Genomic DNA, 13,291 nt, shown 5'->3' with positions numbered 1-13,291 from the left:
AAGGTAGGGCCGGGCCGAGCGCGAAGTTCTCCTCGGTTCGTTGGGGGTGCGCGGCGTGCGCTCGGCCGCGGGGAAGGATGCGCCTGGCGGGCGGCGGCCGGACGTCCGAGCGGGGCCGCGGGCGGGCCGGGCCTCGTGAAGTCGGCGGAAGTTTGGCAGCACCGCCCGGGCGCTGTGGTACCGCCGGGCCCCTGTGCGCGGAGCCCACGGCGGCGCTTCGCCCCGGGCGGCGCCCAGAGCTCGTTCTGCGGGGAACTCGGTGTGTGTGTGGCCGGCGGGACGCTGAGGTAATTGTGTCCCGGAGGAAGCGGCGGTCATTGTCTGCCTCATGTGCCCGGTGCGCGCTGCTGTAAGCACCGTTGTCAGCGGGCGTGTATCTGTGCGTGCCTATCAAAGCGCTCTGATAGCGCACGGTGTTTATAAACCAGCTGCGCGTTCCACAAAGCAGTGGCTTAAAGTTGAGGCAAGTTCTGGCTTGGTAGCAGGGGCCGGTAAGTGTGTTACACAGCCGGCGCTGGGACTGGGAGCTCTGCATCTTGCCTAGCCCTGCGCTGAGACTGTTGCCGGACATACGTAAGGTTTCTTCGGTAGCGGTAAGGAGTAGCGGCAGGTTCCATCCAGGTGCCCAGAAGGAGGGCTGCGCTGCTATCCCAACGTAGCTCACTGGGCTCTGTGACTCCTCCATCTCCTCCAGGAGACTTTTGTGACCTAGCAGCAATCTCCGGCGCTCTGGGAGCGGTGGGAGGCAGCGAGCAGCGGTTCTGAGCTGGCGATGACTCACTGCCTACTGACTGCAACGTGGCTGCTCCGAAACAACGCTGCTGCCCTGTATTTTTGTAGTCAGAAGATAGCACTTAGCAGGTTGTATAATGTGCCGTTAGTCATTCCTGGGCTTTCTGTTGTGAGTAATGATTTGATCGTAATGCGGTCTGCGTGATTAAATTAACTCGTATCTTTCCGTCCTGTTTGGATTTCAGAAAAAGTAAACGTCTTGTACTTGCCCTGTGGTAGTGCACATCCTGTTTCCTGAAGCAGCAGGAGAGCCCCATGCACAGGTTGAGCACGGAGTTGGGCAGCCGCTTGCACAGTGCGTGGGGCTGCCGTGTGCGGGGCGAGGGCAGGAGCAGTCTGCTGGTAGAGCACGGCTGGATTGCTCATGGAGCTGGGGAGGAAGGGTCAAAAACAAGTAGTAACAATAATTTTTAAAAGGTGCTCTTGGAAAGGTGACAGGTGATCTGAGCAGAGCCGTCGGTGCCAAGTGAACAGCCCGTTCGGCACCAATCAGGGTGATTAACCCCTGTAATGCACTGCCCTGTGTGACAGACCTCTTGGATTTAAATTTGTTACGTGACTGAGGAAGGGGTGATTGGCTTCTTTATTTACTGTTTGTTTCAAGGCAGGGCTGCTGGTTATGGCTGACAGCAAAACTGAAAATGCATCAAGTGTGCTGGTGTTGTTTAAGTATGAGAGTCTGGAAAAACAAACCCTAATTTTTCTGAAGTTAAAATCAGTTCTGAAAAAGCTCTGAAAGAAGAGAAGTTATTACTTTGGCCTTATTTTGGCTTTTAAAAAGTCATGATTTATTCTTGATTATCCTTTAATTAGTGTTTTAGTTTGAGTGAAAGGAAGTTTAGGGTTAACTTTTTATTTTCTGTCCCTCCTACCCACATCTGGTTGCAGAACTGCTGGTGAGGTGTCTGTTTGCCATTAACTGGATGGGGAACCACGAGCAGTGTTTTCAACCCCAAGCAGAGCCCTGGGGCTGTGTGGGGCAGCAGGAAGGGCAGAGCACAGCATGGCTGTAGTGCTGCTTGTGAGAGGGGGTGGGCTGAAGTAGTGGGTGTAGTGCAGAAACATGTTTTTTCATTCAGGCATGGGTCTGCGTGAACCTGCTGCACACCTGTTGTCAGTTAAGTTGCTATAAAAGATGATTCTCAAATTATTGAATCTTAATTTGAGTTGCTTTAAAGCGGGCTGTTTCTGCTTGGACAGTCTCTGCTTGTCCTCATCCTTGCCCCATGAGACACTGTCTCTTTTTTGGGGTCCAATTCCCAGCACTTTCTCCTGGTTGGAGTGCTGGCTAGGGCTTTGGGAACAGGCTGCTTGCTTGGAGCGACACGGGGAACTGGTAGCAGGATGGGGGTCAGACTGAGGGCTGCAGCAGGTTGCTGATGTCATCAGAGATGCTTGATTCCTTTGTTAAGTTGCTCTGATTCTGGAAGTGATTATAATCCTTCTGAAAATGTCTTAATTAGTGGTTATGTAGTAGAAAAGCACATCATTTGGGGGGGTTTCAGAGTGAAAGCATTAGGACTCCCAGCTGCGTGACCAAGTGGGACATCGCTCTGCTCTCCTGAAGGAAGGCAGCAGTGTCATCCTCTTCTGCTGCTGCTGCTTTCATGGTGTTTGGGGTAGCAGCTGGATTAGTGAGGAGCCCTGCAGTGCTACTCCCTGCTGCTGGTGGGTCAGTTCTTGTTTGAATCAGTTCCTGTGTTTAATGGAACCAGCTGAAGTGGAGGTTCCAGATGCATTGCACAACTGCTGCAATCCAGCCTTGTGTTGCTGAATGTTGAAGACATCAGTGACGTGAAACAGTAGGCTTGATTAGCAGGGAGAGTAAAACTGTATGAAATGGCCCTACAGGTATAAAACACAACGGAGCCGAGGGTGTTGAAGCAGAGGTTTGGACCTGGGTAAACATGAGATGTGACGTGTGGGAGCTCCAACAAGGGATTTCTGTGACGGTTTGTGGGATATGAGGATTGGAAGGGAAAATGATTATGGTGAACCAGTTTATCAGCAGGCAGCAGCTCAACATGAGTGAGCCTGAAACTGGTGCATGTGATGGAGAAAATATTTTTAGGCTTTTATTTAAAAAGATAAAAACCAAGAGGCTGGGCAGCAAAGCAAAAGTTAATGCTTTTGGTATAGGAGTGCTATACTTGGCACTCTCAATTTAAACAACAAAACCAGCAGAGGGTGACGTGTTTCCTTTCCTTCCTCCTTGCTGTGGGCTGTCCTGGGTGTCCGCACCTGGGTGCAAGGGGGCCTTGGTGTCCTGCATATATAGGATATCTGCTTATATTGTTACAGGACAGCCCTGTGCTGCTCGAGTGAGTGGTGGTCCCTGGGGCTTTGCTGCACTCTTGTTTCTGTTCACCAGTCTGCCTTTTGTATTATTTCTGCATGCAATTCTGATTAGCGAATTAAGAGGCTGTTGTTTAGAGTACATTAATAATTTGTCAGCTGCTGTGCTGCCAGGAGTGTGGAAACTTGTTCTGCTTATTCCTGGTTGTTTCACTGAAATGTTAACTGTAGGAATGCTCTCCCTTAAAACTGCTAATTCTGAATACTAGGACAGTTTGGAAAACCTTTGTTTGCACAGAGAGCTGGCTGAAGAGCTCACATGCGTTCAGTGATTAACTATGTTTAGACTGAAGCTAGGACATCCTGCAGCTTGCTGTCACTCTGGTCCCTGGGGAAGAATATCCAAGTGGAATTGGCCAAAGCTTGCCTTGCTGTGCAGGGTGTGCCTTCTGACTCTTCTGCATGTGGTGCCTCTGAGCTTTTGGAAGAAACAGTGAGGATATTCTGCAGAAATATAATGCGGTTTTCCTGACAGCGTTCTGCTGCTGCAGACAAGGAAACCTACCGAGAAAATTGCTACTTTTGTTTTCATAACTAGTAATTGCATTTATTGGGCTATTAGAAAAATTAATGATGTCTGAAAGTGCCTGTATGTTAGAGGAAACGGAGACTGCATTGGTTGTTATGTGAAATGCTGTCCTTGTGATTTATTTCTTTCTATAATCTAGCATGACTAAATGTGGAGGTAGCTGGTAAACTGTTATTTATGTAATATCTAGGAGAGGTGTCCTTGTGATTCTTGCAACAATCAATCTGGAGAGGTAAAACAGGGCTCTGAGTAAGCTTCGTGCAAAGTCACAAGGATTTAAGGCAATGGATGCGTGTGATGTATTCTGGAACTCAGTCAGTCTTGGGAGTTTATCCTTTACCCTTTTTGTGAACAGTACTCAGTTATGTCTGATGGCAGAATAGTTAAATGCCCAGTTCTGGCTTTGAGTAAAAATAGAGTGGAAAGAATGACTTCCAAACTTGGTGGCTGAGGTACAGGATGTTATTGTTACTGACTTGTGTCTAACGGCTGTCGTGGAGAATTCCAGGTCCAGTATGGTGCTGCTTAAACTCTGGAAGATTTTTCGTTTATGTGCCTTACATTCTCACTAGGTTACATATATAAGACTTTCACAACGCGTGTTTAGAAGTGATGCTCTGGTGGTTATTGTCGATTTCTTTCTGCAAGCAGTATGAAAAGAATATGTCACTTGTAGTTCAGCTTCTGTGGTGACCTGGCGTTTTGTGAGTGAACACTAAGCTGTATATCAGTGACAACTTTAGGAGCTGGGAGAGGAAGAGGACTTCTGTACATGCTGGAATACTGATCTCCTTTTGTCTTCTTTTCAGGTTGCCACAGAGTAAGATGGATGGTAGCTTTGATTGTGATTGTGGTGAGCTGGAGCCACCTGATCATTAACAGAAAGCATCTTTTGTAAATCAAGAGCTGCCAGTTTCCTGTTTAACCAGACTGTAAACAAAGGAGAGGAAAAAGGAGGAAGAAGAAAAAAATAGTGCTTACCAGCACCATAGAATGACGCTGCTCAGGACCAGTCCAACACTGAATGTATCTGCACTGTGAGGAGGAGGATGTTAATAGAAGCCTATTATGTGCATATTTATTCACATTTTTGTTAAATGTTAACCAGTTTAGCACAGTAGAGCTGAGTGCATAGTATGTCATTTCATTCCGTTTGAGTTTCTTGTGAGTATTTTCTTTAATGTCTGCAGAAATGCTGCACCTTTCTTGAACTATGAATGCTGCAATCTTTCTATCTTATGCTCGGTTTGAGTTCTAGAGCTGACAGGCTCTAAATTCAAGGGGACACAACAGGCCTGGCTGGCTCATAATGAAATGAGAGTGTCAACAAACCATCTTGCAGTCGAAGCCAAGTGTTTCTTCTCCCTTTCCGTAAGACCTTTCCTTCAGATACCAGTGGAAGTGTCTCCGCGTGTTTACAGAAGCTTAGTAGTTTGAGGAAAAAGAAAACGTAAAGAATTTAAAAATGGCAGAAAAATTTGAAAGTCTCATGAACATTCATGGTTTTGATCTGGGCTCTCGGTATATGGACTTAAAACCACTGGGCTGTGGTGGAAATGGCTTAGTTTTTTCTGCTGTCGACAATGACTGTGACAAGAGAGTGGCTGTCAAGAAAATTGTCCTTACGGATCCCCAGAGTGTTAAACATGCTCTACGTGAGATCAAAATCATTAGAAGACTTGACCACGATAACATTGTCAAAGTATTTGAAATTCTTGGTCCTAGTGGAAGCCAGCTAACAGATGATGTGGGCTCCCTGACAGAGCTGAACTGTGTTTACATTGTCCAGGAATACATGGAGACGGATCTGGCTAATCTGCTAGAGCAAGGCCCTTTACTGGAAGATCATGCCAGACTTTTCATGTACCAGCTGCTACGTGGGCTCAAGTACATCCACTCTGCAAATGTTCTGCATAGAGATCTCAAACCAGCTAACCTTTTCATTAATACCGAAGACTTGGTGCTGAAGATTGGGGACTTCGGTCTTGCACGAATCATGGATCCTCATTATTCCCACAAGGTGTGTGAAGAGTGGAAATACTGAAGTGATATGCTGACAACCGTGCCTCCTTAAAATAGTATCTTCCTTCTTGCAGAATTAAATAAAATTGCTGGTTCTTGTCAAGGTGCTTAGAGTAAAATGCAGTCTGCAGAAAGCTTCTTAGCAGTGGGATATCAGATTAGGGGTCGTACACACGGTAGAAATGAAATACTTGCAAATCAAATGAAACAGGTCTCTAGGTGACGTCTTTTATCTCAAATAGGGGCAATTAACAATTACTGTAGCATAAAATAAAGCATAATTAGATGTGTTCAGAAAAAGCAGGTTATTTTTAACTGTGAATACCGAACTTGGGATTTTTCAAGAGCATCGTGTAGAGGCATAAGTGAGTAAGCCTTAGATAAGGCTATGAATGGTACATGCATAGTGTATGAGTGTGGCCATTTCCTGGGATTTATTCAGAGATGCTGCGTTCCTGGTACAGGTGATGTCTCCTCAGAGAGCTAATTATTTTGTCTGCATTTATTTGGCACATGGGAATTATGAAGTTTTATTGTAGTGTCTGACTAATAAGTAGAATCACGCTTGTCTGTTGTTACTGTTTATTCATAAAGACAGTGCTGTTCCGTTTTGAAAGGTAGTGCACGACTTAGAACTACTCCTAAGACCACAAGACCACAGTCTTCAAGTGTTGCATTAAAACATAAGGGAAAAAAAGTAATTAAAAACACACTTCTCAAAAAAATGTAAGTAAGCATTTTGTTTGTCTGTTTTCATGTATTTGTTAGGGCCATCTTTCTGAAGGATTGGTTACTAAATGGTACAGATCACCCCGGCTTTTACTTTCTCCTAACAACTACACTAAAGCCATTGACATGTGGGCTGCAGGTTGCATCTTTGCTGAAATGCTGACTGGGAAAACCCTCTTTGCAGGTGAGTAGAAGAAAAATATTGTCTGTGTTTCTAAAAGCAATGGTGTTGCCTGATGGTATTCCTAAGGAAGGGTTTGTTTTCCTGGTTAGTATCAGTTCTCTCCGATTGTCAGGATAATGCTGTATTATCATACAGTTGTGCTATAAATGGATGTGTTTGTGTGTCTTAGTTGTGTGTTTCAATAAATAGCAGAATTTAACTTAGTGAGCACACGCGTGGTTAATCTTCCTGTGATTTGGTTGAGCTCTGTTTACTGGCTGTGTAAGAAGTGTTCTAAATATGTGTTCTGTGAATTGATGTTTCCAGGGGTGTTAAAGGTTATGAGAGGTCCAAGTATTGCATTCATAAGTATTTCTTAATTCAGTCAATCTAATTGCATCTTGCTTCTTTATATTTTAGATGGTGGAAGAGTAGACTGTTTCCCCTTCCTCCTCTTTTTTTCTGTTTCACTGTACACAATTTTGACCTGAGGAAGTTGCCAGCTTTGATAATCTTCAGATGTTCTTGTGTTTCAGTGGTATCAGCAGGACTCGAGGATTTTGAAATGCTGTGTAGCATCCCAAGGAGACATGTAACCTGCTGATGTTTCTGGTAGAATAGGAAGCAGCACTCCAGCCTCGTGGGGTGCTGTAGTTAGGATGAGGAGTGCTTTCCTGAGGCCAATCTCTGGGTAGCCTTCCTGACCGCAGTGTTGATTTTTAGCTCAGTGCACAAACTGGACTCAGATAAACCTGAACTGCTTTTTGCACTGTTGAGATGACTTGGTGTGCTCCCCCTACTGATGGGCATCCAGTCCATGGAGCAGAGGAGTCTAGAGCAGTCCCCTGAAATGCTGGTTTCTGTGTGGCTTTTGGGCCTTCAGCAGCAGCTGTTGTGTTGCAGTTGGCTCCTGTTGGCCCAGCTTACTGGGGCTGTGTAGATAAAACCCTCAAAGATTTGAGCTCGTGATTCGAAAGTCGCATTCCTCCTAGGTGCATGTGGACTAAAACCTCTGCAGTAATTCTTACCTTTATACACCAAAATAAAGAAAGTGGAAGCATTTTCTCATTAAGTACTATTAAAGGAATACTGTTGCCCTGAAATCATAATGTTACAGAAGTCAGTGAATAATATGCAGAGAGGATTTTCTTAGATTGCACTGAGTTGCTAACTGAGCTAATAATTACTGGAGAAATGTTCCCAGTGTAATAAATGCTCAACTGATAAGAGATGTATTGGATTGCTTTGCCCCAAGCACTCCTACTGAAAAATAGAGAAACATGGGAGAAAGTCTGGATTTTGGCACTGGCATAGATGGATTGCAGTTGCTGTGTGATGACACCAGTAGCATTTTGGTTGTTTGTTTTGTTTTTTTTTTTTCCCTTGAATTGCATTAATACTTGCCAAAGTTACAGTGATTTAGGTTTTTTTTTTAACTTGGTCTTAATAACCAAAATCTTACATTTCCAGACTCACTTATGTACCCCCGTTGCATTGCATAGACACATTAAAAAAAAAGTTATTTAGATGCAGCTGTGCCCTTCTGATTAATTTAGCACTGCCTTTGTTTTCTGATTTGAAGAACAGTGGACTTGTTAAAGTTGTGCATTTGGAAAGTGAACATGTTTGGAAATATTTCATTTAACCTGTCCTGAGACTCTGAATCAAGTTATTTTGCAGAGTTGTTTGGAGGGCTTGTTTTGGTCAGCCTGTAACTTCCTCCCTGCGTCTGAATCATCCCCTCGGCATCTTGCTTTCTGGAAGGCTAAAGGGAACAGGAAGAAGAATGGGCTTTGAAATCCCAGAACACCTGGGGAGAGGGGGAGATGCAGTGGCAGAGGAGTCCAATAGCTGTTTCAAATAACATTGGTTTTTATTTTTTTTCTTAATAAATCTTTTAGAATGTTAATTTCACCTAGAGTGGAATGAATAAAGCTGATTAATCTTAGCATGGATTGGATATGGAGTAATAGTAGAGCAGAATTCTATTTGCAGCAAACTATGGGCAGTCTGATAGACTGTATTAGGGATCTGTAGTATGCTGATGTGAAGCAGTCCTGACTCAGCTGGGAATGTAGGGCTCAGTTGCTTTCTCTTCAGTGATTTGGCTTTAGCATTTCTTTGCTCAACCTGGTAAATGTATGGCAGGGTGTCCAGTGCAGGCTGCCGTGCAGACTGCTGAAGTGAACCGATAGCATGGAGATGTTGAGATGATGCAGCCTGTTTCTGTATTTATTGTGACGTGTCAGTATCTCTGATGGCCCTGAGCTCCTTGGGAAAGGAGGGAAGCACTGGCATGCAATAACCTTGTATTCAGAGATGGAAGTGCTTGAAGTAGAAGTGACAGCATGTGTCTTCTCTTGGTCTTTAGGTGCACATGAACTTGAACAGATGCAGTTGATTCTAGAATCAATTCCTGTCGTACATGAGGAGGACCGTCAGGAGCTTCTCAATGTAATTCCAGTTTACATTAGAAATGATATGACTGAGCCACACAAACCTTTAACTCAGTTGCTTCCAGGTATCAGTCCTGAAGGTAAGCAATTCCAAAGAAATATTTCTTGTCATTAAAAAAATCATGGAACAGTGGTGATCAACATAGCAGTGCACGTCTGTAAGTGTTCTGTGGAAGTTTCAGTTGGAAGAATCTGTGTTCTCTGAAGAAGTGTCGTCTATTGTAATAAAATAAGAACCCCACCACAGCTTGATTACATGGTAGCAACTTGGTCATGTTGGGAGTAGAATTATGCATCTGTGCTGGACCTGCTAATGCTGGGAGACTGACAAAGCTGCTCTATTTTGAGACAGTAGCATTCTAAATATAAAGGAATGTTGGGATTGAGTCAGTTTAAAACAACTCTTGCGAATGTTGGTTTGTTTGTTGGTTTTTTTTTTTTTTTTTTAAGTCCCCAAAACAATCTGTGTTGAATCTTAGAAACACTGACAGCAGTGTTTCATGACAGTTGGTGGGTACTGATTCCATTTGAAGCATTCTGTCTTGTAGTATTTCTTTTTTCCTGTTTTAGGCTAATTTATTGTAGCTCCTAGGTTTGACCTCTTCTGTTTACTATGGTTGCCAAATGGTGGTTTGGGGTTTTTTTTTGGCAGTAAAGTGCTAGTAAATAGATACCTCACAGCTGGGGAGCTACACTTTCTAAGCAGATGCGCACCTCCAGAGCTGAGCATTATGCTGTGATCTTCAATTCTAGATGTCTGAAATGTCATTTTTCTCCTTTTAAATACCTTCTACTCTGCAGCACTGGACTTTCTGGAGCAAATTTTGACATTTAGTCCCATGGATCGATTGACAGCAGAAGAAGCTTTGTCCCATCCTTACATGAGCATTTATTCCTTTCCAACGGATGAGCCTATTTCAAGTCATCCTTTTCACATTGAAGATGAGGTTGATGATATTCTGCTGATGGATGAAAGTCACAGCCATATTTATAATTGGGAAAGGTAAATTTGTTGCTTACTGTGGCGTGTAGCATGACTGAATTGTTTCCTGTTTGAAGTCATGTTGCTTCCTGGGCATTGTTTCCTTTTCTACTTGTTTCTTAAGAAAGAATCACTGGGCTTATGACTCATAAGGCTGACGTGGGTATGCTTATATATTCCTGAGATATGTTTGGGGATCTAAAATCTAAAGTTTACTCTTTCCATTACTGTTTAGTTTCTTTTCCCTCCCCTCCATGTTTTTGTGTAGATTGCTCTTGTCCAATGCTCGATGCCTACAGCAATAAAGAGAATGACAGTAGCGGTATTTGAAGTGTGCTAAACTTTACAGAGAGCTCTGTAGATGGAGTGAGCTGTTGTACATAATTCTGGATTTGAATCTTTCAGATGTGCATATGAGGATTGCTTTATGCCAGATTAAATTAAAAAAAAAAAAAGCAAAACAACAAACAACCTGGAAGAGGTACCTGATTTGATTAATGAAAAACTTCTGTCATCTATGTTGAATTGTCGCTATTCTGTGAGGGAATTGCTAAATGTAACTGTCTCTGTCTTGGGAGCTAGAAGACTGTTCTTAGCTGCTAACGCTTAGGAAATTGTTTTGCAGATACCATGAAAGTCAGTTTTCAGACCATGACTGGCCTATTCATAATAACTATGAAGCTGATGAAGTTCAGCGTGATCCAAGGGCTCTTTCTGATGTTACTGATGAGGAAGAAGTGCAAGTAGATCCTCGCAAATATTTGGATGGAGATCGTGAAAAGTATCTGGAGGATCCTGCTTTTGACACCCACTTCTCTACTGAGCCTTGCTGGCAGTATTCAGATCACCATGAAAACAAATACTGTGATCTGGAATGTAGTCACACTTGTAATTACAAAATGAGGTCATCTTCATACCTAGATAATTTAGTTTGGCGAGACAGTGAAGTTAACCATTACTATGAGCCCAAGCTTATTATAGATCTGTCAAACTGGAAGGAACAGAGCAAAGAAAAGTCTGATAAGAAAGGCAAGTCTAAATGTGAAAAGAATGGATTGGTGAAAGCCCAGATAGCGCTTGAGGAAGCATCACAGCAACTTGTTGAAAAAGAAAGGGAGAAGAATCAAGGATTTGACTTTGATTCGTTTATAGCAGAAACCATTCAGCTTAGTTTACAACACGAGCCTACTGATGTTGATAAATTAAATGACTTGAATAGCTCGGTGTCTCAGATGGAGTCGAAAGGATTAATATCGAAGTCGGTAAGCAGAGAGAAGCAGGAGAAGGGAATGGCTAACTTGGCACAGTTAGGAGCTCTGTACCAAACTTCTTGGGACAGCCAGTTTGTGAGTAACGGGGAGGAGTGCTTCCTCATAGACCAGTTCTGTTGTGAGGTGAGGAAAGATGAACAAGCTGAAAAAGAAAATACTTACACCAGTTATTTGGACAAATTTTTTAGTAAGAAAGAAGATGCTGAAATGCTAGAACCTGAGCCAGTAGAAGAGGGGAAGCTGGGGGAGAAGGAGAGAGGAGAGGGCTTTCTCAGTAACAGTGGAGAACTCCTCTTTAACAAGCAGCTTGAGGCTATAGGTATTCCTCAGTTTCATAGCCCTGTTGGTTCGCCACTGAAATCCATACAGGCCACGCTAACGCCTTCTGCTATGAAATCATCTCCCCAGATTCCCCACAAAACGTACAGCAGCATTCTGAAACATCTAAATTAAAACACTCAGCAGACATTTCTTTTATATTCATGAGCTGTGTTTGTCTTTTTTTATTACTAGTGTAAGTAATTTTTTTACTTGAATCAGACGGTGTAATTTTGGTATGGATTTCATTAGCTTTCTGTTTACCATTGTTTTTACAATCCAGAATTACTTTCTATACATAAGTTAGTTTTGTTTTTAAACTGGCATGTTGTTTGCACACAAAATTAAAGAATAGAGCAAAATAATGCAAAATGCAGGAGGTAACAAAAAATGCACTAAACCAAGTTAAAAAAAAAAAACAAAACAAAACCATTCTCTCAGTAAAACAGTGTCCATGTTTTGCAGAAAAAAGAAACTTGCCTTGAAATTTACACAGTGAGACTGTACATAACTGCATGAGAATATCTATTTTTCCCAAAAGGTTTTTTTCATCCATGCGTCGTTCAGAGTCTTTCATACTGTACACATTTCTTAGACACATGATACCAGCAGCAACTGAAACGAATGCAGAATTTGGTACGCATGTGTTATCTACCTCAAGGTAACAGCAGTATGTGGCAAAACATTAACCACCCATAGTGCTTCTCATTATGCACTTCTATTTAGCCAGCATTATTGTAGTAGCTATTCTTACTGAAACCCATTCAATATTTATAAATGTTCTGGTATGCATTCTTTATAGTGAAGTGTTAATATGCAGCACTTTTATTTATTTTAGCAAATAAGTATATTTCTGTAATTATAGAAAGTCAATTTTTGAGTTACGTTTCAGATAAAAGTTTTTGTTTAGCACTATGGTTTTATTGCCTACATAGCTGGATATATATTAACATCGGCTTATTCTGAGGCTATCCAATACATTTTTTTTCTAGTTTTCATTTCAAGTAAAGCACTCACTGTGTATAGGAATTTGTAATTGGAGGTGCTTGATCTCTACAAAAGAAATTAGGAATCGCTTTATTATAAAATGCTCCTAGAAGTCTTAATTGTGTTCATTTCTAAAAAATTTTGTAATGTTAGTTGTGTGCATGGAAATAATTAAGGTACAACATTACTGTAGGTTAAAGTTCTATATGGTGAGACATTTTGTTTTTACTGTATGTTTTTACTGAATGATTCCTGCCCCCTTCCCTTCCCCCCAAAGCAAGCATGAATTAAAATTAGGTTAAATATAGCATGTAGCATCTCGGTCTTCTGAAAATTTGTTTTCCCTTCTGATTTATTTTTTTTTTTTAATTAAATACTGGATGTATCATTGGCTCCCCTGTTTAAAATGAAAGACAAATAAAAACATGGCCAGCAAAAAATGACTGTTGTTTCCTGGTGCTTTATACAAAGAGAAATAAACAGCTGTGGCTATAAAAGCCACTGGTTGTGCTATGAGGGCAGGCGTGCTGCTGGGTGCTGTGCTGCAAGGAGCTCAGGGAGAGTAGTCTTGTGGAGGGCAGGCTCCAGAGATGGGACAGGACAAGGGATATGGTAGAGGGACAGGACAAGGAGAAGTGGTTTTAAAGTGAGACAGGGGAGGTTTAGGTTAGATATCAGGAGAAATCA

General features: G+C 42.5%; 1 protein-coding gene across 4 annotated transcripts in view; it reads left to right on the top strand.

The window, feature by feature from the left end:
• The window catches only part of MAPK6 (mitogen-activated protein kinase 6), a 27,854-nt gene extending 14,807 nt beyond the window's left edge, over positions 1-13,047 (top strand). For 3 of the 4 annotated variants that reach the window (XM_042875945.1, XM_042875942.1, XM_042875943.1), the window contains 5 exons: positions 4,486-5,696; positions 6,467-6,611; positions 8,962-9,126; positions 9,848-10,049; positions 10,654-13,047. In XM_042875945.1, the coding sequence (XP_042731879.1) occupies positions 5,142-5,696; positions 6,467-6,611; positions 8,962-9,126; positions 9,848-10,049; positions 10,654-11,752 (2,166 nt within the window). In that variant the 5' untranslated portion in view covers positions 4,486-5,141 and the 3' untranslated portion in view covers positions 11,753-13,047. Of the gene's footprint in view, positions 1-379; positions 492-4,485; positions 5,697-6,466; positions 6,612-8,961; positions 9,127-9,847; positions 10,050-10,653 lie in introns of those variants that run through there. The other variant, XM_042875944.1, reaches the window with a different exon arrangement.
• Positions 13,048-13,291: the final 244 nt, after the last annotated feature.

The sequence above is a fragment of the Lagopus leucura genome, unplaced genomic scaffold (assembly GCF_019238085.1).
Source record: "Lagopus leucura isolate 7727_CA_CO unplaced genomic scaffold, USGS_WTPT01 Super-Scaffold_100015, whole genome shotgun sequence".
NCBI classification, from domain to species: Eukaryota; Metazoa; Chordata; class Aves; order Galliformes; family Phasianidae; genus Lagopus; species Lagopus leucura.
This window is presented reverse-complemented; position numbering and strand designations above follow the sequence as displayed.